The 23,406-nt window shown below is 37.6% G+C and overlaps 1 protein-coding gene and 1 long non-coding RNA gene across 2 annotated transcripts; one reads left to right on the forward strand and one right to left on the reverse strand.

Annotated features, from left to right (window-relative positions):
* The first annotated feature begins 4,443 nt into the window (after positions 1–4,443).
* On the forward strand, positions 4,444–22,202 carry rab10 (RAB10, member RAS oncogene family). The gene is made up of 6 exons (XM_079255412.1): positions 4,444–5,157; positions 11,781–11,841; positions 16,277–16,415; positions 19,190–19,279; positions 20,157–20,258; positions 21,124–22,202. Exons 1-6 carry the CDS (start codon positions 5,031–5,033, stop codon positions 21,208–21,210), a joined length of 606 nt encoding a protein of 201 aa, XP_079111538.1. The 5' UTR covers positions 4,444–5,030; the 3' UTR covers positions 21,211–22,202.
* On the reverse strand, positions 7,549–8,921 carry LOC306767422. The gene is made up of 3 exons (XR_013771630.1): positions 8,782–8,921; positions 8,235–8,311; positions 7,549–8,159 (listed from the first exon to the last, which is right to left on the reverse strand). It is a non-coding gene; the product is annotated as an uncharacterized lncRNA (long non-coding RNA).
* Positions 22,203–23,406: the final 1,204 nt, after the last annotated feature.

The raw sequence follows: 23,406 nt of genomic DNA on the forward strand, positions 1-23,406 counted from the left end.
CCGGTCCAGATTCACTCGATGGAAGAATAAAATCCGAAAGCTCCAACAGTAAAAACACAAATCAGTTCATTCATCACTGTCTCCTCGTTCTGACAGTCCACACCCGGCAGCAGCGCTCCACACCGCGGTCCGCATCTTCCCGTTGTCCGCTCAGAGATGCTCCGAAGTGGATCTGCGGCTCTCCTCCTGTACGCAAAACACACACCACATCCAGACACACGGGCTCTCTCTCTATCTCTCTCTCTCTCTCTCTCTCTCTCTCACACACACACACACACACACTCATACACAGTCATTCAACCACCACACCCCACATCACTGCGGAGTCGACTGAAGGCTCATGGGAAATGGAGTTTTGTTTCAGAGTCTCTGATTCTTGTCCAAGGCTGCCACCAACGTGTCAGCTGCCCTAAATCTTGCTTCAGACTTAAAATGGACATTTAAGTTTATATTTATACGATAGATTACGTCACAGTTGTAAGAATTATTATACATAATTCTATGATTTTTAACAAGATTTAAAAGTGGATTAATTCTCGATCTGTGTTATTATGAAAATGACTTCTTTGCTGACTCTGAGACATGATACAAGGTAATATTTGAGTTTTTTGTACATCTGCATTTCATGAGGAAATTTACCCCACATGTTCAAAAACTTTAGTTAATTTACAAAATCAGATCTTTTTACTCACTAAACATAAAAAGATTGTATCAAAAATTAAACAAGTCAGTCAATACAGCTGATAAAATTAGTTGGTTAATAAACCATCATATGAAAGTAAACGTAACTTTTTAAGGATTATCTGACATATAGTATCTCTAACATTTAGGGACAATAATGATTCAAACAGTGAGTATCACAGTCGGTCACATTTATTTAGTACTTATCTTGATACCCATGCTTAAATGCTTTCAGTGTTGCGAGTACTTTTGCTTAAATAATGAATGTAAATACTTCCACCGCAAGGAAATAAAACAAAAAGAATTGTGATTGTGAAGAACTTCTTGGAGGTAATAATAAACTAAAAAATTAATAATTCTAATGAGTTTGTGAATCAGCTTTGGAAGTCCATAAACCTCGTGGAAATATATGACAGTCAGAACAACCTACACCCCCAATGTTTCAGATTATGGCCCAAATACAGAAGGCAAGAAGAGATAATAAGGTCCATGAACACTATCAATGATCTTCTGGAATCTGCCCAAACACACTGATCCAATTCATGTTGCTGAAACCAAACCAGATGTATATCTTATCCAAATGATCACCAAATACTTTTAGTCTGAATGTGGATAAATGTGCCTGTTTGAAACTATCCAAACCTTGCACACTAAAATCGCCACATCTGGCAACCTGGGATTGGCTTCTCCATGACCAAATGGAGTCAACATTTAGTCACAATTGGTCCAGTTAGCTTCAGAAGCAAATAAATTTTATTATCTAAACTGTCATGGAAAAAAGGAAGAACAAACCATCTTAAGCTGTCTGAGTTCATCTGCCTTTATCTGTTAATTGATTTCACAAATGTTATGCTTTCATGGTAATGAGGTGATTCAGATACACTCAAACCTGTTATTTAATTATTACACGTCATCTTATCATTGTCAACAACAAAAACAGTATTATTTTGTTTATGTGTAATTTAAGTTTCACTCGAAGCCAAGCTGCATTAGTCACATTCATGTTGTTTTTTTCTTCTTGTTTTAATAAGAGAGGAATTTCCCATCTTCTCCAGTCAGTCATTGAAGGTGGCTTCCAGGTTCTTACACAACTGCTCTTTTAAAGTTGCACATATTGAGGACACAGGAGGGGAAATCCAAAATTAATCATTTCTAGACTTAGTTAACCAGGCAGCTTGCTCAAAAACTACATAACAGCGCCCCCTACAGGAATAACTGTGATACAGACACTTACATTATTTGACCCACATAGTGCCAATGTCACCTGGTGTATGGAGGTCAGGAAACTGTAAGGGCAAAAGCTTTTATTATTATTTATATTATTATTATTATTATTATTATTATTATTATTATTATTAGGTAAATGGTGGGGCATGTGAATGATTCTCCCAAATGGCTTCACAATGTACATTTAATCCTTTTCTCTTTTTAAATGTTCTTTCCATATTAATGCTGAGGAGTCCTTGAATGGCCAGAGAGAAGAAACTTTCAGCCACACGGGAAGGTCAGCACAAGAAATTATTTGTCTGTTGTCGCGCAACTTATTGTTTCTCTGACTGTGTCACCTTGCTGAGATGAGTTTAATTTGTTTGCAGAAGCAGCTATAACTTAACAGCTTAAGCAATATTTGGGGAAGTGCAGTTGAGAACACAGTAAAATGACCAATACTGTGTTTAATGTAAATTCCCCTCTTTCTCAGGTGCTCTTGATACCAATTTTCATGACTCATTTTCTGTATTATGTACATTGTTGAAGTTCCACAGCTACCACAGCTTGTAAATGAATCACTATGAAGGATCTGTGACCATAAACGTATAAAAATATTTAATCAAACAAAATATACAACAATTATCCTGGTGTCTTGATTAAATCTTTATACTCATGTCAATGTTCAGAGGTGGAATTTGGGTATGTGTGGCATTTTTTATTAATCCAGTACTTGTTTGGATTCAAATAAACAATAGAAGAAAAAATGCTAAGAACAGATTTTTTTTGTCATGTCTAAGCCAGACATAAAGTTTAGGAGAGTTTACATTTATATGCATACCACATACCGCTGCTCAGATACACCCGCTTACCCCCAGGGCCCCTTGTCCCTTTTTCTTCCTATCACCGCTCAGCAGTGAAATAAAGACTAAATGTCAGCAGTACACTAAGAAAAAAGGAAAAGAAAAATTCACATATTTGCTTGTCAAACGGGTATAAGTAAAAACAGACTTATCTTCTTATCACTACAAGAGCAGGGGAAAAATGTGAGCCGCAGTTGCTGGCTGCATTAGTAAGAGATGAACCCTGTGGCTGCTTTGCAGCTCCATCAGGAATGCATCCTAATCTGGAAAAACGTCTTTGAGAACACATGATTTATTAGCTTAAGTAAGATCTCTCAAATGTTGAAGAATTTTGCCGTGACAGCCTACATTTACAGAGCGAAAACTGATCTGCATGAATTCAAGCATAAATAAAGTTAACAGAGTTGCTCTAGGTGCCAAAAATGTTGCAGGAATTTTGAGCTACTTCTCATATCTATAGATTTATGCCATCCACAGTTTAATTTTGCCACAAGGATGAGGACTTTTTATGTCTAAATCAATGAGATATTGATCAGTATGTTGATCAGCAGAACCATCACGTGGGTCAAGACTATAAAAATATTACAGCATCATATTTTGTTACATACTGAATCCAAGTTTGTTAAAAAAAAAAAAACCCAAAAAAACAAAAACAGAATTATACATCTTTGTCTAAACTCATTATGGGTACTTTTCTTTTTACAGCATATTCCTCATTTCCTTCCTGTGGGTGTTTGCATGAAGGAGACCTTTGCTTGGCTGAAACATTGCCAGTAAAATGAAAGAGAACTGAGATCTCCCACAGGATGAAGCCTTGATACTCTGTTTTTTTTTTCTTCGTTGACTCTCATCAATCCAACATGCAGTGTTGGGCAGAGCTTATTTATCCTTGCAGATTTTTATTCCAACACCATAATAAAGTTCAGTTTCATTTGCACAAAACTTGCTTTTTATGAGTTTTCTTTATAGTAAACTGCCTCGGTGGCCTATTTAAACTTGTTGAGCCCTTTCTTCTTTCCCTTCTATCTTTTTTTTCTTCCAGCTTCTGTCAAGTCTGTACTTGGCAAAAGAAAGCAGGGCATACTCAGCATTCCTAAGGAGTGTCTGAGAATCAAACTACTCTGACAGGCGGAAGAAGGAAAGTCTTACTCACATTCACCCACAAAGACACGCATAAACTCAAACTTTCAAAAGACCCACATTAATGCTATGTATACAGATCTCACTGTGCACAGTCATTAAACGACTAAAGAGGATAAAGGTTCTTGCAGTTCACAGGGTAGAGGATGTGGGAAACGCCCGTAACAAGAACTGAAGCGCCTAAATGACATCACTTTGCCTGACTCACAGCTGGGATAGTCACAGCTACAAGTGCCAACTTGCCATGAAAACTTAAGCGCAACCCCGTTGCTTGATATCCGCATGAAACTAGCTGCCATATTGGATCACGAGGCGCATATCATAGTGAAAACCAAAGGGAATTTTGCGCCTAAATGTCCGTAAAACTCATGCAGTAACATTTGCCCTTTCTGTCACTCTCAGACACGCCCCTTAACCCCCAATGCAATGCTTGACAATTTCATCCAATCGTATTAAAATGATTTTTAGAGCGACAGCTACAACTGCCAATGAAAAGCGTTTCTTTTGACAGAAGGGGTGGGAGGAGGCGTGTCGATGGAACCAGGGTGTCGCCGTTGTGGCTCCCATTCGAAGGCGACGGCGGTCGTCTATATTTCGGTCCTAATCTCCTCCGAAAAACAGCAATAACACCGAGCAGACAGTGATTTTAACGCACGTTCATGTTTGGTTTATTATCCCTTCTTCTCGGTCGAGCTCCAGGCAAGGCTCTGGAATGTCGGCGTGTGCGGAGAATCTGAATTAGCTCTCCGTCAGCTTGAAGAAAGAGTGAGTCGGGGTAGAGACAGAGAGAGGAGCCATTTTGTCCCGACTGTGTGGGAGAAAAAGAAAGTGGAAAAGAGGAATCACACAGGAGGAGAGACTATTTTTTTTTTTTTTTTTGCTTTCTGTTCTCATGTTGTAAGGGGAGGAAACAATCGTGCTTGGGAATTTGAACATCTTGGAAACATCTACGGGCACGTTTATTTTGGTGTTATTTAGCCGACTAGCTTGCCAAGCTAATCAATAGATCCCAGATTGTTGAAGTGTTAGAAGTCAGGTGGACTTAAACAAGTTGGCCGCGGAGCTGGCTTTAAACTTCACATACGTGGGCTAGTTGATCGTTTTTTTTTTAGTTTCTGCGTGAACACATACTGGGCTTCAATGGCGAAGAAAACGTACGACTTGCTGTTCAAGCTGCTTCTGATCGGAGACTCGGGCGTGGGGAAGACGTGTGTGCTGTTCCGCTTCTCTGACGACGCCTTCAACACAACCTTCATCTCTACCATAGGTAAGATCTCCAAACACACAGGCAAACTGGGAGTTGATTTTGTTGAGCTCTATTTGAGGAAGTTTGACAGCTGAGAGACTCTGTTGGACTACCTTCAGCTGGAAATGGGAGGCAGGACATATTCGGTTAGCTAGCATGCTATTAGCATGCTAATGCCATAACCTATAACAGCATGCTAATGCTACTAGCATGCTATTGGCATGCACCGTCTCTCCGGGCCTGAATAGGTTCACTTGAAAGCTAATTGTACAACATTAAGAGCTCTTTACCCGACTCTCATATCAAAATTAGTGACTTTTTAAAATTAGTTTTTTGAACCGAACATAACTCTTTTTAAGTTTCGAGGCGCTAACAACTTAATCTGTTGCAGAAACATCGCTGCCATGTCAGTGGCTAACAAGCTAACTACGTGTTGGCAGCACTGCAGGGCCGCGATGCTCTGACATTAACTATATAAATCAGCTCTACATGCAAGTGACATATTGAAGTCTGTATTTGTTCAAGTCAGAATATCTACATTTAAGCCGATGTCTGAATCTCTGTTCAAAGTGACAGATCGCTCACAAGTAGATAAAGTACTGTTACATGAATTGGCAACACAGCAAAAGAACGCCATAAGTATGCAAAATTACAGAATTGGTATGATCAAAATGCATTTGAGAATAAAAGTTTTTTTTTTTTTCTTAAGATAGATTTCTTCACATCAGTGACCATCATTCCTGCCACAGTAATCTGTGCTGTAGCTGATAGTTTTTTCACTTTTATAAAATGTAATGTATTTTGCAGAAGACCTCTACACAATATACCAAACCAACACATATGTTGTGTCAAATTGGAGATCAGCATGTTCTGACATGATTTAAGTCTCGACTGTCTTTCAGGTGAAAAGTATGTTTTCTGATGCTGTTGTCCAGTTATTGTCATAGTCTCTCTAATATAAAGGCAAGTCTTTTTAATGACAAAAAATAAAGCCATTTTCATTTTTCATGACAAAACTTTATTCATAACCTGTTTTGATGTAACGATCTTTTTTATTTATTTATTTATTTTTACCCGTTTCTATTCACAAACCAGAATATAGTGCTGGTTAGTAACACCCAGGCTTTGTTTTAGCACAGCAAAACAGTCAGGTATAAGGGAAAATGTAAAAAGAAAACACACTGCCACTTCTTAGAAAATATTTTGGCTACAGAAAGGATGATGCAAACCAAAAACAGATTTGTTTTCTCCAGTTTTGTAGAGTTGTTGCCACAACATGAAGCAGTATGACTAATTCTTTGATCATTTGAATCAGAATGAGAAAGTTTTTGTATCAAGAGGGTAAAGTCAGATTTGAATCAAGTCCAGAGAACCCCCCCCCCCCCCCCACACATACCCCCCCCCCCCAAAAAAAAAGAGAAAAAATATCTGTCAGGCATGTTGGACCATTAACTTGATTTATAATAGTATTATATGAATGGAATTAAGAACATTTCACTGCAGTGTTTTCACATTGCTCAGTTACTTTTAAAGACTTTGTATAGAAGTATTGTGTTTTACTTTTCAAGTCTTCTGTATTTTTAATTCAGCTTTTTGGAAATAAATGTTATTTTTTATGTAGCTTACTTTTACTAAATTACCTCAGTGTTTCTGGATGAATATTTCCAAATATTATTGGATTACTTCTGTGTTCTTTTTAATTTCATCTGGTTTTCATGTCCCATTATTTTGGAGTTACATGAAATATGTATTGTGTAGTTCTACTAAGAGATAAGTGAAGTAACTGATTTGTATATTTACCTCAAATGCTCCACTGACAAGTGTAAGCAGTCCACCATGGTGGCATCATCAGCCCTTTTCTCTCTATACTTTATGCATGCGCCTTACGTAATGCATTCATGAGTCAAGTGTTAAACTATGTCAAATCCCCACATGCCCCAAATGAGGTCTCCATTTACTCCTGTTGCTAAAGACCAGTGCTGAGTAATAATGAAACACGAGACAAGCTTTGCTGAACTATGTGAAGCTCACTGTTTGCATTGCATGGACATTACAGCCTTGATCCTTGGACTGAGATTTTTATTTCAACCCCAGCTTTTTCGTAACATATGTTTGTCAAAACAGGACCAAGCTGACTGATGCCACCATGTCAGGTCTCTGCTATTTCAGGGGAAAGATGTGCGGTGGTATTTAGAAGCAAATGAGATAGCTGTCCAGACTAACAAGTTCTTCAGCAGTCAAAGACCAAAAGTAACCTTTGCTCCTAGTGGGGGGTGCTTTCCCTGTCAAGTTGGGTTGTGAGTCATTGCTGGCAGAAGTTGGCAGCAGCATCAGGTTTTATGTTTTTCCTTTTCATTAAGAGAACAAGAAAATGTAGTCAAGATATTCCTTGTCTTTTCTCAAATTAAACATGGGTTAGGGTTAAAAAGACCTCGCTTTAAATGTAAAATATGTGACGGCTAAAAGGCTGTTGTCATTCTATGCTTTATTTTCTGACATTAATATCAAGAAATGAGAAACAACCATTATTTAAGTGGCATTATGACAACATCACTTTAATGTAAACTGTCTTTTGCCATTTTGACCAGTCCAGGAGTTGCTTGTTTGGTGCTTTCCCACCTGGTTTTTTGCTGAAGTAGTGGAACAATTTGTGGTCTTGAATAAAAACATGGGTTTGGTGCACTTCCATCATCAGTTAAATGTATCTAATGTCAGCATGTTGACAAGTGTTTACTTTTCTTGTGAAACAGCTTTCTTGAAAAGCTTACAACAGTATTAGTTTCTCACTTATCATTGTTTTAAATCTGTATCTAAAAGAAAGCGTCATGCCATGTGAAAAGCTGTAAAACTCAGAATGCTTGCAATATGTTGTCTGTTGTAATTGGATATTATCAGGACTTCTAAGTTTTCTTTCATATATTTTTTTTCTCCTCTTTATCTCTTTCACTTTTCCTTTGAGGTGTTTTCTCTTTTTTTTCTCTTTCCATCTTTCTTCTGTCATGTCCACTCCAGCAGTACAAACTCTACAATTCAAACAATAACGCAAAATAAATATAGAAATAAAATAAAAATTCAGAAAGTCAAGGGGATCATTATACCTATAAAGCTTCCCTTGGCAAAGTAAATTTGCTCAGCAGAACACAGCATCCAGACGATCATTCTGCTTGCCTAAATGCTGGACAAGACACAAAAAGAAAAAAAAAGAAAAAGTTGTCTTTCCTATCTTGACACTTTCTCTTTTCACACAGCCAGATTTGTGAACAATAGTAAAGAAAGAAAGCTTTTATTTGCCACACTGAGAATGGAAATCTCTTTTACAAGACAAAATGTTAGAAGTAATTGCATGAGGTTGAATAAAAGCAGCAGCAAAAATGACACAAAACATTATAAAGAACAGGAATTTGTTTTACATGTGCAAAAATAGATTTAAATGCCGCAGCATGGCGGGTTTCTAACAATCATTTTTTTGCAGACTAAAAGTTTTTCCTTCCTGTTTCCATGTGAGCTGAATTGGAGACAACGGCTAAGTGATGTAAAGCTACTTTGATAACCTTTAACAAAATCAACAGAGATACTAATAAACCTCTTCCTGTTGCTTTTTAAAAAAAAGCTTCCACTTTGCAATGAGAAGTAATTTATTCCTACCTGAAACTCTGCAAGGAAGAAAACTGAGTGGAAAGAGCAGAACCAGGACGTGAAACAGGAGTGTGTTTTTTCTTTGACACAGGACTCATACCTTTACAGACACAGATGCACAGCTGCATCTCAAAATACCCCCACTGGAAAACCCCCCTCTGTCATTATCCTTTAAAATCCTGAGCGCCCTTCTCTCAGCCCCCCTTTCTTTTGCTTAATGGATGTGCAGAGAGCTCAGTATAAATAGCGTTGCATTTCGGATTTAAAAAAAAAAAAAAGTAAATTTTGCATTGACACTGGAAAATAGGTTCAGTGAAATTCATCCTAGTCAAAATAATAGATCCTTTGGGATTTCATAAAGAAATAAATAAATAAAAGCTGAACTTTCTGCCAAAGATCTTCAAAAGCAAAGTTTCTTTTGGTAAAATATGCAAATTTAGCATTTATTAGAGAACGAACCGTGGTTACTCTGCAAACAGTTCTTGTCGAGAACGCTGTAGAGACTTTTTACTCCTCACGAGTAACACATGTTCTGCTTTATCCCTGCAATGCCTGATTTAAAGCTCTAAAGTTGTCTTAACCTATAAATCATCTTTATTAATTCCTTTTCTCCCTCTTCCTTCTTTCGGTCCAACATCTTTCCTTCCCTCTTCTCTTTTCCTTGGGGTGCACATAACATTTAGTGAGTCACACTTTGGCAGGCAGTTCCTTCATTATTCTGTAGCCCTGCCCCACCTAAAACACAGCTGTTTCTTGGACTTTTTTAACCAGCCACAATGTCTGACCAAAGCACAACTGACAGCTCAGTATTAAACCGGAAAACAACACTTGTCGGGCAGAGGTGAAATGGTTATGAAATTGGCCTCCTGCAGAGCCTTCATCACCACGATTAGTAATGTATTTACTAATGCAGAAAATGCTTTTTGAGGTTTCTTACTTCCTGTCCTCTTTAGTGAAGTTTTCTTTTCCCGGAATGTCGACCACTGCAAAGATAACCTTAGATATATAATATATAACTAGGTAGGTGTATGCGTAATGTTTAAGAGTAGTGTTGGAAATTGATGTTGTTTGGGTGTGTGTGTGTGTGTGTGTGTGTGTGTGTGTGTGTGTGTGTATGCTTTAAGTGTGAGAAGAGAGGGGCCGATGAATTTTCTTTGTTTTTATATCATGAAAAGCACTTTGTGTTGCATTTTATTGTAGAAAAAGTGCTTTATAAATAAAGTTTGATTTGATTAGAGTATTTTAACTAAATGGAAAAGTATGTTAAATTTATACAAACCAGTACTACATCAGTTGCAATGGCTCGAGGCCAAAGGTGATGCATTAGTGACTTGTTTTCTTATTTCTAACATTCAGCTTGATTGACCCCGTTATAAATCCTGGCAATGAATTTCAAAAGCCCAAGGTGACATCCTCGGGTGTCTCAGTTCTTCACAGACATTAACAACCAACAAAACTGGGTTTATTCATTTTTTATTTATGCAAATTGTGCAAAAAGCAAAATTATTTCACTGCAAGGTTTGCTGTTGTGCTCTGCTTTTAGACCAAAACAAAGTCTGCCATGTGACAGATCTCCCTCTACTTCTGCTACCACCTGCTCATTTGTCTTGTCTGTGATTGAACATCTACAAAGTGCACTTGACAAAATATGACCGTTTTGTGGAACATTTTGAGCAAGGAAATAAGCAATGTATAATGTTTGTTTTTTAGTCGTCTGTCCAGTAAAAGAAGAGCTAGCTCTGAGTGACATTGTAGTCCTTTTAGCTCTCAAAGTGCTCTCACTTTGGAAATGCAAGGCCAGTGCTTATCTGGGTTCGGTCCTTTTCTTTATCTGGCAGCTTCTTCGCCAACGACAGCTATTTCTTTCAGAGGTAATGTCGGATCCTGGTTGTTTTCAGGTGAATTCTCAGGTGATTTTGCTTCCAAAAATATCTGTTGCTATTACTCGCTGGATGTAGTCTTACAGGAAGGGAGGAAGTGGCGATTCACATGAACGTGCAGCCGGACTGACTTATAAACAAGGGGGAGATCAACACAAAGTAATGGTGTGCAACGTCATGCCATATTCTCCAGATGAAGCCATTCACATAGCCGTTTTTCTTTAATTCCTGCCATCTAGAAGTGATGAATTTCCACCGGTTGCTCCTTTAAACACAGACTGGAAATGCGGTTGCAGGGTCCTCCATGTGGGAAGCTGGAACCAGCAAATATTTGGCAATTTTCCTTCTTTTTAATATTAGGGAGTTGATTAAATGCCCAAATCTAATTTGTTGTATTTGCTTAGCTTGTTGGGTAAATTAGTCTTGCTCTGTTATAAATGGGGTCCAGGGTAAGCATGTCAACTATTAATGTTATTTGTGTTACAATTCACAAGCCTGTTTTGAAGTAAGTTTTTTTTTTTTTCCCCTTTATTTTAGTTTGATAATTACATACGTTCAGTATTAAATATGGGCAAATGTGCGAGGTAAAGCTTTAGCTGCCAGTATGCTGGAGAGTAGGAAACATTGATGCAGCGTTGCATTTGCAAGTCCAAAAGGAAATTTAAAATCCATAAAAACTGAAAAATAATCCTGTCTTTTGGAAAAGTTATGGTGAAATTGTGTGCTGTCCCACTTCTGAGCCTGTTTTGTCCCGACAGTACCAACCATAGTTTAAAAGCATTTTGCTTTCTACTACTTTTAAAGGTTATGTAAAGTTTTCAGCTTGTAAGCTTCTGAGTTTTCCACTTTATTTAACTTTATTTTACGCCCATAAGCTGGTTCTTTTGTGCCCACTGCTGGTCCAGCAGCTGCTTGCTGATTCACTCAAAGCCTTGGCATGACACTGCAGACTCAGGAAGAGATAATACAATTGTCTCTCATGGAAACTTGTCACTCATTTTCTGTTTCCGTCTTTTAAATGTCTTTCTTTGGCCCTCACTGAAACTTTCAGCGCTGCCAAAGTCGTTGTTTGTAAGCTTTAGCTTTGGATATTATCTGTACTGATATGTACATTTTTTCTTTTTACAGGAATAGACTTCAAGATCAAAACTGTTGAATTACAAGGAAAGAAGATCAAACTACAGATCTGGTAAGCCAGGGTTTTTCCTGTGTCTGTAAGCAGAAGTGGAGCAAGCTAACAAGTACCACACATTGAAAATTCAGTGCAGCATCTTCAATCTGTCTCATTATATCACAGTGAAACATATGTTTAGACATAACTCCCTCACGTCCTGAAGTATGCAAGAACAGGAAATGGTCATCTGTCCGTCAGGAGGTCCTCTTCAGGGTTGTCCTTGTAGTCCGCTATTGCTGATTTTCTCCAGCTGGATCTGACATGTATGCAGCTGTTTACAAAGGCTAGAACAGTGTTTTTCAAGATTTTTTTGAGCCAAGGCACACTTTTTTTCACTAAAAAAATCACAATAATAAAAAAAGTCCATATTATTAATATAAAGTCCATCTTGTCAAAGCCTCTTGAATCGAAATCTGATTAACACAAGAAGATGGAATTTTATTGTCTGTCACTGGGGCCTGTTTGGATGAACACAGATCTGCTTTTTAGACCCATTTAGGTGAAAGTGGGTAATTTCTCAGGGCACACCTGATAATCTCTCACAGTGGTTGGAAAACACTGGTCTAGAAGACAGAACTTTTAAGTGAATATTAAGCTTTGGGTATATGCAGACCTGCTTATTTTCTTCACTGAAATGTACAGATTTTGTCATTATGCTTTTTAGGAGAAAAAAAAACACTTTAATTTTATAACTAAAGATTGTCGTAATTGTTTTGCTTCTTTGTAAACACATCGACTTGTAAAAGTGCTGAATAGTTAAAATAATAAACGGGCAAATGCCTTCAAACACACAGTACAGATGTTGGTTAAATGTTTTGAGGTCAGTGTACAAAACAGTAACCGATACAGGAACATTTTATCACTCTGAACATTTCTATCTCAGGAGACACAGTCTATCCATTCAAGTCTAATCTCATGCTGTTATCTACAAGACGGACACCTGCACATCCACACCACCTGAAACACACCCACACACAACAATTTTTCTTCTTCAGACTTGATTTCAGGCATGAGTCATCTTAAGATCTGAGAGAGTTTAATGGTGGTTTATAGTTCTGACATGCAATTATAGAGAAACTATTTAACGAATAATCCAGTCGTTGTGGTGTTTAAGCGTGTTGAGGAGGATGGTGATTGTTATGTGGCGTCTGTCTTGGTATGTGTTCATTTCCTGTCCAAGTGCTTTGCTCAGACAAGGCATCCAGGAGACATTGTTTTAGATAGGAAAAATCTTTTTGTTTTTTTTGTTTTTTAAAGTTGCACATACATTTGATCACGAAAAACTGCAAACAAAACATTGTTTCCTTACCTATGTATGAGTTTCTTTGTATTTTTGTCCTGGTGATGATGAAACAGTCTTTTTCCTTTTCACCTGTTGCTAAGGCATTAGGCCTCTTCTGTGCTCAGATCATATTTCTTTCTCTTTCCTAGTACCATCAGTTATTGTGTTTTCCTGTCCTTTACTAAGAAAGTTTCCACACAGTAAAATGTCACTGTTGCAGTGCATGCTGGGACAGATATGTAAGATACCCGCAGCAAATTTGAATGCATTTGTTTCAGGTTTGATTAATAAGAATAAACATGATACTTAAGTGGTGTTAAAACGTTTTAAAAATAAATGAATTTTTGTTGTTTTCCTCCATTCATTCTGAAATTTTGTTTGTTTTAATAAAATATTGATAGTTTTCAGCCCTCTTATAAATAACTTATGGTGTTATTTTGGGCCGAGACCTCCATAGGTTACAAAGTTAGAATAATGACAATACAAATGAACTTTTCCCAAAGTTTATTTTGTCAATTTATTACTTCGTCACAACAGTCCTTCTTGGCAACACATTTTATATGACTGGAGAGGCTGTTTTTTTCCCCCTATATAATGGTGCCACATTTTTAGGAAAACACATTTGCGGGATGCACAGCAGAGTTTAGGGGGTTATGACCACGAGAAACATACAAACTATTAAATATCACCGTCAAGCAGCTTATTCCTCTGTTTTTAGCTTCTGGTACCCCAGATGCTGACAGTCAGGTAGAAAATTAGCTCCTGATTAGCAGCACATCCGAGCCTGCTACAGCAGTGAGTTGGAGTCTGCTCTGCTTGCTAGATTTACCTGATGTGGATAGACAGAGAACGCTGCTGATTGCTGCTTCGATACGCTAACAGCTTTTTGTGAAGGCAGCGCGACGGTGTGGGGCGGTGAGGGAAATGTTGCCCCACACCATCTCCCTCACTGATAAAGAAGGCAATCTCAGTCTAGAGAGTTGTGGAGATGAGATGGCTGTTGTAGCTGTGTACCGATCTTCCACGTGCTACTGAGATCAGCAGGAAGACCACTCGTCTAACAACTGGAAAGTTGGGAGATCGATTCCAGGCTTCCCCTGACTATTTGCCGAAGTGTCTCTGGGCAAGACACTAAACCTCAAGTTGCCCCCCGATGTGCCTATTGGGATATGAGTGTGTATTTAAGTCGCTTTGGATAAAAACGTCTGGTAAATGACTATAAAATAGAATACTGAGGTTTGTTTTTTTTTTTAATTGTATGTCTTGTTTCTTCAGACTTTTATCATCCGATCCAATAAAAAACACCAAAATGAGTCACTAACAAAATAAGCGGCTTGGTATAGCTAGACAAGATTTGGTAAGTTTTTCATGAATGTGACCCACAAACTGCTGTCCATCCCACAAATGCATTTTACTTTTAATTTAAAAAAAAAAAAAAAAAGTGGAACCATTTAAAATGGAAGTAAATACGCCAAGATAAGAAAATTTAGCTAGAAGTATTGTTGCCAAGGAAATAATGAACCAAAAGCAAAATTCCTTATTTTTTTGTGCTTTGTTTAAACATGTCTAACATATTGGGCGAATACATGACTATGCTAAGTAGTAATACAAAAAAGGGTTGGTTTTATGTCTTAAAACATAACAGTGCAGCACAAAAGAAATCATTATTTTTTGAAGAGGCTGGGTTTTTTTCTTTTTTTTTTTTTTTTTTTTTTTTTGCACAACCAGGTTGCTCTCTCCTTGAAGCATCAAGTACACTGCACTCTGTTTATGATATTCTCTCATTTAAACTTCAGCATCAGTTTCACATCAGCAAAGTGTTGTTAATACAAGTCAACACCTCTCTAACCATAGATGGAGAGCTGGAACAAATATTTATCAGAACAAGCCATTCTCTGAGCTGGACAAAACATGTTCAAGTGGGATGAACTGGATTTCACTTTCAGCTGAACCTGTTTGTACATTAAAATATTCTGTAGAATGGGTTTAGGATCTATGACGGTTTACAGGGTCTTGTCTTTAATCAGCAGATAGATTTTCTTCAGGAAAGGTCACAGAGGTGTTGAGTATTAGGGTGAGAAATCGAATTGAATATCGGGATGTTTTGCTTTACAATTTTAAAATCGTTTTTTCTTTTTTTTAAAATTTTGTTACAAAAAGAAATTCCCCAAATAAAAATAATCCATGATAAAAAAAATTGCCATTTTTATTTTTATTGATTTTGTTTTTTTAATTAATATTATTTTGGTCTACAAATCTAAATAGCAATATCAAAGAATCATGAAAATTACAATTGAAATCAAATCAGCACCCAAAAAATTGGAATGGAATCAAATCGGGATGAAAGCATATCACCACAGCCCTAATGGGTATACTGTCAGCCATAAACAAGGGGATAGATAGGAAAAGTAAGCTCATTTGTAAAGCACATTTTATCTACAAGACTGTTGAGTTTACATTAACAAAGAAAGCATTGCAAAATCGTATAAGGAATAGAAACAATCTCAATAAAATCAGAAATTAAATTAAAATTCATAAAAGCAAGACTGGTTACCATGCAGATTTAATGTTTAGACACATGGGAAAAGAGAGGTTTTTAACCTGGATTAAAAATGTCTACATTTGTTGAAAGCATCATCACCACAGGCCGTTTCTTCCTCTTGTTTTTCAGCTAAATGCTGCTTCTCCATGTTGAGTCTGGACTAGTTGACCTGAGTCTCTGGATCTCAGAACTCTGCTTGGTTTATATTGTCTGAACACTTCACAGATGTTTTCTGGACCTGAACTGTTTTGGTATTTGTTAACTATCAGTCTGCTTTTAAAATCTATCCCATGACTGACTGGAAGCCAGTGTAAAATTTTAAATCTGGTATGATTTGTTCAGATCTTAGTTCTGGTTAAAGCGCTTGTGTACGAGCTGCAGATGTTTCATCCTTTTTTTTTTTTTTTTTTTTTTTAAAGTCCTGTTAAAAAACCATAACAGTTATAAAATATACTGGAGATGAATGAGGAAAACTTGATCTGGAGACATAAATTGCATGTCCAGTTGTATAAGCTGCGATGCTCAGAGAATCTTAAGTTTCTCCACCATTTATTGTTTGGGTCCAGAGCTGGAATTGATCCAAGAAAAAATGTGAGTCGAGACATAAAACATCTTTTGTTTTGTAGGGACACGGCGGGCCAGGAACGGTTCCACACCATCACCACCTCCTACTACAGAGGAGCTATGGGCATCATGCTGGTCTACGACATCACCAACGCCAAGAGCTTTGAAAACATCAGCAAATGGCTGCGCAACATTGATGAGGTGAGATGCTCAAAGGCCAAATAAAAAAACAAAACCAGTCCACTCAAACACTGCGACAGTCATGTGGGCTTATAGTTCTTGACAAGTTTTTAACAATGTTTATTGTCTTTTTTTATGTTTGTCTCAGTGACACGGTGATAAATACTTAAGGGGAAGGCAGTGAGGATGAGTAAGGAGCCAGATTAAGTGCAATGAGCTGTAAAACAGGAGTCTGGGAGTAAATCGCATTAGATGAGACAGATGCCTGTTGGCAGTGCAAACACTGTAAGACAGTGTTTGCACTGCCAACAGGCATCTGTTTTTACCTCTTGAATCTGACCAGAAGCTGAAGTTAAGTCATGGTATCTGCAGTCACAACAAAGGTATGTTTGCAATTTTAGAGTTTGCATTTAGTTTAGAACTGGAATAACATCTCATGCTGTGGGTGAAAGGTTGTCACACACAGTGACAAACCTAGAAAGGTTTAAACTGCAGGATTTCTTTTCATTTATTGAACAATACAAGCAATATTTACCTGTGTGGTCGCAATATTCCACATTTAATTATGTGCTCATTCTTCAGCAAGAATCAAAACTGTGATTATAAGACAGGATTTAAGATCTATTCAGTTTGTTGTGGCGCTACACCTCTTTACGTCAGTCTAGATCATTTTTCTGTATTCATCTTCACCTGTTGTTTTTTTGTTTCACACACTTTTTATTGTTTTTTATCTCTAAATCTTAGAAATGATTGTCCTATAAGAACTTCCACAGTTATTTTCATGATGTGATAGTAAGATATCACTTATCAATCATTATCAACCCGTCTATTTGTCAGCCACTTAATCCAGTTCAGAAAGCTGGAGTTGATCCCATCAGTTGGCAGGCGAGAGGCAGAGTACACCCCTTACACATCACCATGATGGATACACTGTGCCAGTCCGTTGCAGCTTATCAAGCGTGTATCAAACATTATAAGTAATAAAATGCTTTAATATTATGACATAATGTGTGTAAAAGTGTTGAGCAGAAAGTAAAATGGATTGAGTTCGGATGTCTGGCTCTGGGCTGGTCTGGAAGGCTTTCTTGTAATATTTCTCACCCTCACAATGTAGAGGAAAGGGAACACAATGGATTTCCTGATAACTGAGAACATGGCCTTGTTCATCTTGCACCTTTTATTTATTTATTTATTTATTTATTTTTAATGAAAGCTTGTAGACGCCACGGAGAAACCTAATTAGATGTAGGGAATTTTGCTACTGTAAAGTACTTTTGTGTTGTTCTTACACCAGAAGTAGCAAATGGTTTTTATTTTAAACAGGCTGACTAAATCCTCTCCCTTTTTTAACCTGTTTTCTTTCAGGGCTCTGGTGACCAGGATGTATTGAGAACCAGTTTAGTAACTACCATTACTTTCTAGGATGCAAACTTATAACTCAGAGTATCTGAAGGGACGGCGCTTCACCGTATGTTTACAGGCCTTGATGTGTCACAAGATTATGGTTGGCCAGACTTTCTGACATAATTAGGCTTTTAGACTGGTAAAATCAGTGTTTTACCATACCTACCAGTTATGTTAGTATCAGAGCGTCCATGGGAGACGGCATGGTCATTGTGTAACTGTACAGAAAAAAGTACCCACCCACCTGTGCAGAAGTCGCACCATCCTTTATTGAAAAGTATTTTGTTGCACGCACCTGAGTATCATGTACTCATCAATGTGTATTGCAGCTGATTAGTAGCAACTACAGTACTGATTGGATATGCCGTTGAATGAGTCGAGTAGCAACATGTTTCATCAGCAGTGGGCTGGTGTGTGCAGGCATCCCTCCCTCACTGGTTTTCTCACTTGTTTCCAACATTTCTTTTTGACAAATGACCCCACAGAATACACAATAAATCCCAACATACACAATTTTCCAACAGCAAAAAGTCTTTGCTTGTTCAGATAAGAATCACAGATAAAATTAAAAAAAATAAATCAACTGTGTTCAAAAGGATGTTGCAGACTGTAGGTAAACTGAGGAATTCAGATGAAAAGAAGAAAAAACTAGATGATGGCTTCTTAAATGATACTTGGTTGTTGCCCTTTGTCTTTATTATTCTTTCCTTATCCCAGTGTTTCTCAATCCCCGTCCTCAGGCCCCCCTACCCTGCATGTTTTATAGGCAACCCTACTTTAACACACCTGAATGAAACAAAGGGCTCATTAACAAGAACTTGATGAGGAAGTTCAATAATCTAACTCAGGTGCTTTGGAGGAGGATAGTGTCTAAAACAACGCTGCCTTATTCTAACCATACATGCTGTCCTTTTCACTCTTGTAAATCTAGAACAGGGGTGTCAAACTCCAGTCCTCCAGGGCCGCTATCCTGCAGGTTTTTCTTATCTCCATGCTCCAACACACCGGACCAAAATTGATAAATAGGTTGACAAGAAGATGCTGGATCCATTTGATTTGAATCAGCTGTGTTGTAGAAGGAAACAACAACAACCTGCCGGATACCGGCCCTCGAGGACTGGAGTTCGACACGTCTGATCTAGAAAGTACTGAACTCCTGTCCTTGTGTTGCAAGGCAGTCTGCCCCCTTGTGGCAAATGCAAACCTTTGAAACAATACGTGCATTTATAAAGGCTTGTTGCCTGCATACTTGCACTATGTCATCGGTGGGCTTAGGGTCTTATCAAACTGCTGAAAACACCCATTTGAACCATGCCTGAGATGAAGCTTGTTGTCCACATGAGGTTATCTAATTGTCTTATAAATGTGTGTTTTTTTTCTTTTAAATTCAGCACGCAAACGAGGATGTTGAGAGAATGCTGCTAGGCAACAAGTGTGACATGGAGGACAAGAGGGTCGTACCAAAAGCCAGGGGAGAGCAGGTGAGCTGCATATTTATCCACCTATTTGCCGTGGCATTCCTGGGTGTTTATCAGTATTTCGTTGCTTCTGCTGTTCAACTTCAGATCATGCCATTAAACTAAGAAAATATCCTCATGTGGTGAAATCTGCAGCGAACCACATGCACATATTGCTGTTTCACATTTCAAGGATAAGAATACCGACAGATTATTGCCGTAGATGCTAATAAAAATAGTTTATTCATGCCAGAATAAAACTGCAATGAAATTTTTAAGACATAAAAGTTTTAAATGAGCTATTAGAGCTGTGGATAATGGTTGCAATTAGTTTTGATTAGGTTGTTTCCGCTCAAAACATCCACGATAAAGATTAATGCTTTCTAGGTTTCATGAGTTTGCTGTTGCTTGTCTCTGCATACAATAAAGGCATGCAGTCAGTACTAATAGGTCATAAATACTTAGTCTCAGTAGTTTAATCTTTCATCATTGTTTATCGTATTGTTACATATATTTGCACTTTCCTACAACTTAGTCAGCTGCACAACATCTTTTTGTATGAAGAGTTCATTAACTTTCCCCACGTGTAAAATCATTAGATGTTTGTTGCTTTTCCTTCTCACACTGTAGTTATCACTAATAATGCTGCTTATTCCATTAGAGCCTCAATTTTATTTAGATTATGGTTCGTAGTACTGCAGCAAGCTCAGAGCATGTCCTCAATCTGCAGATGAAGCAACATTAGAGACGCGTCTGCTTTTCCGCATTAAAAACCTACCTGACTAGAATGGTGTGAGATACCTCAGAGAAACTTGATCCCTGTCCTGCACGGAGATCAGCAACTTTATTTTTGGACTGGATCTTCTTCAGACATCAGACTGACTTTGTTTCCTCCCCACAGATTGCGAGGGAGCACGGCATTAGGTTTTTTGAGACGAGTGCTAAGGCCAACATCAACATCGAGAAGGCTTTCCTCACGTTAGCAGAAGACATCCTCAAAAAGGTGTGTGGAATATGTGTGACTGAGATGCTGAGCGTCTGTAGTTGCATCTTTAATTTCTTGATCCATCTTTTTCCAGTCACATTTCGATGTTTCCAATCATATTAGCCTGGTTTGTCTGATGCAGGAATAATCTTTAGATAAAATGACAATGAGCAACAATAGACAGTGCATTTATTGATGTTTTAAGAGGAGTACTGCAGTTACATTAAAGCATGCACATTTATCAAGTTCAGCTGCAGTAACGATGTGAAGATGGGAAGTTTGTGGCCTCAACGAGGACATTGCTTGTCTTTTTTTTGTCATTTGAATAAAGAAACAGATTTTGAGACTCAGACAAAATAAAATCTGCTTACATACAACTTTATTCTTTAACCTAAGCTATATATATGCTGGTCTATATTCAATAAAGTTCCATGTCCAGTACCACATTGCAACCACTCCAAAAAGCCAATCAATGAAACTGTCATTCAAAATATGATACATATATATAAATGTATATGTATATATATATATGTGTGAGTGAGAGAGAGAGAGAGGGGAAAAAAAGTGGTAACCAGATAAACACAGGCGACAGGCTTTTAGTCTCTCAGAACTTAAGAATTCCTGTCTGAACACCTTAAAGTTTGCATGTTTTATTGAGAAACTTGTGTGGTAAATTAGTAGGAGTTGTTAAACGCATGTCATTGTAAAGATAAGGTAGGGGGAAAAACAATGCTCCACATATATGTGACACAATTCCTTCATCTGACATGTACACACAGAAGAAATCCTGCTTGAAGCACATTTAAGGTCCAGAGGATGTTGCTGTTGTCTTTTGATATTAATTTAATGTTTTTTATTTGTGTGTGTGTGTTTTGTGTGACAGACGCCTGTAAAAGAGCCAAACAGTGAAAATGTCGACATCAGCACCGGAGGTGGAGTCACAGGCTGGAAGAGCAAGTGCTGCAGTTGAACAACTCCTCTGTTTCACCCACACTAAAGCACACAAACACACAAAGACACACACGATCTCTCTAACTGCTAACTCTAACTCTTGCCCTCTAACCTGTCTCATGAGTTTTCTTGCACACTGACACTCTTTATCAGAATAAAACAATAAACCACTCGTCTAACCCCCCCTCCACCCCACCATATTCCTCCACTCTGCATCTGATGATCATTTTTATTTCTGATAAAAAGAGAAATCCAGTCACGTTTCTTGTCATTTGTTTTAAAAGTTGTTAAGAAAAAAAGGAAAGAAAAAAAAAAAAAAAACCCTGTGAAAAGACAAGCTAATATTTTTAATATTTCCTTTGCCTGAGCTCACCCGGTTGGACGCCCTCTCTCCTCTTAAACCCCACCCACCCACAGCACTCACTGTCAGAGGAAATCCAAGTAAAGAAAAGAATTAAACAAAGACAGATGTAGGATAAACATTTTGTACACTTAGTGAGGTTTCTGTTGTCTAATCATTTTTGGTCATTTACTATTTGTTACCAAGTGACAGAGGCGTGGCTAGCTCCTTTTGTATGTGGGGGTTTATTTTGTCCTGTGCCTTATATGGAAGACAGGGGCGGGGCTGTGTGGTGGGCGGAGCCACAACTACCCAATAAAATCACAGTTTAATATACTATCAGTTCAAACCTTCATCATGAAGATGAACTGAAGCTAAAGAGTTTGAATTTCTTCAGCCAAGAGAACGGCATTATACAGTATGTCCTGTTTATTGATGTTTTATTTTTATCTGTACGGTTCATATTTTAGTTTTTTTTTCTCTTTGGGTTGAATTTTCTTTTTCTTTCAGTTATTGTTTTTTTCTTTTTTTTTTTTTCTTTCCCTGCATGCAGATTTCTTTTGGTTGGAGACGTTTCTGTAACATTGTGTAACGTTTGCCACTGGGTAACTGTGGGCGGGAGGGAGGTACACAAGTTCTCTTTGGAAATTCAAACAATTTTGCAGATCCATTAAAAATAAGCTTGTTTAAGTTAACTTGTTTTGTCCTCAATCATGTGCAGTGTGTAGTTTTTATGTCTTGACTCATGCCAGATTTTAAAATTAGAAACTTGAAATGAAGGAGTGTTGGGAAGTTTGAGGAAAACTCAAACTTCAAAGGCTTTGTTTATACAAAGGCTTCCTCTTTGTATAAACAAAGTTTAAACTGGGTTTAAATCCAACAAACATCTTGTCAAAGTCTTCACAAATCAGTGAATCATCATCCAGTTCAGTCCTCTAGTGAGCATTTAAAACGCAGTGCGCTGGTATCCAGTAACATCTGGTCGTTAATATTCACTCACTTGCTAAATCAGAATCCAGTTTAGTTGATAAGGAGCTTGTTTGGTTTATTTTTCAAAGATCACATGTATCAGATATTCAAAGTGGATATGAATATCCAGCTTTTTTTTTTCTTTTTTTTTTTTTTAAGTATAAAATTATTTTGTGTGTGTGTGTGTGTACATTTTGACACCCTCTGGAGGCAAACTATCAGGAGCCTTGGAAGCAGTTGAAAGTAAATCCAAAAGGAATGAATCATCAGCCCATGGCTTTGCTAGAATTTGTGTCAACCATAATAATGTACGCATTTATTTATTATGTTGCAGTCTCTATAAATACATCCAGGTATTGATAGTATTTGTCTGACGTGCAGTTTGACAGCTAAGAGATGCAACTCATTGCCATTGTGCTCATGTGATGCCCTCTGGTGGCTGCGGCTGACAGGAGCAGTACATTTGGTATATTTTTGGTTTATAAACCGTTTAGTGAGAACAGATCAGCAATAAGCCAAGAAAAGTTTGGTTTGATAAATCTGGAAAACTTTCTTCTGATGAAAGTTTAAAAGGCTTTAATTACTAGAAAGCTCCGTATGGAGACAAAGTTGCTCTTATTTCAACAGACTGGCATACTGCAAAAATATGTTAGCAAAATGTGATATAAAATGCAATGTTATTTACTTGAAAAGTAAGTTTACCACTGTAATATTTTTCCATGTGAAATCTTACAATGACTCCAAATGAGCAAATTTGTCATTTAAAAAGCGAGATAAAGTATAAAGTAAATCATATTTTGTGTACTTGCATAAAGCTACAAACAGGATCTCTCCATATATGTCTGCAGGTACTCCGGCTTCCTCCCACCAACAAGACGTGCATTTTTATGATTAATTGATCACTTA

Source organism: Telmatherina bonti (assembly GCF_933228915.1).
Source record: "Telmatherina bonti genome assembly, chromosome: 16".
Lineage (NCBI taxonomy): Eukaryota > Metazoa > Chordata > Actinopteri > Atheriniformes > Telmatherinidae > Telmatherina > Telmatherina bonti.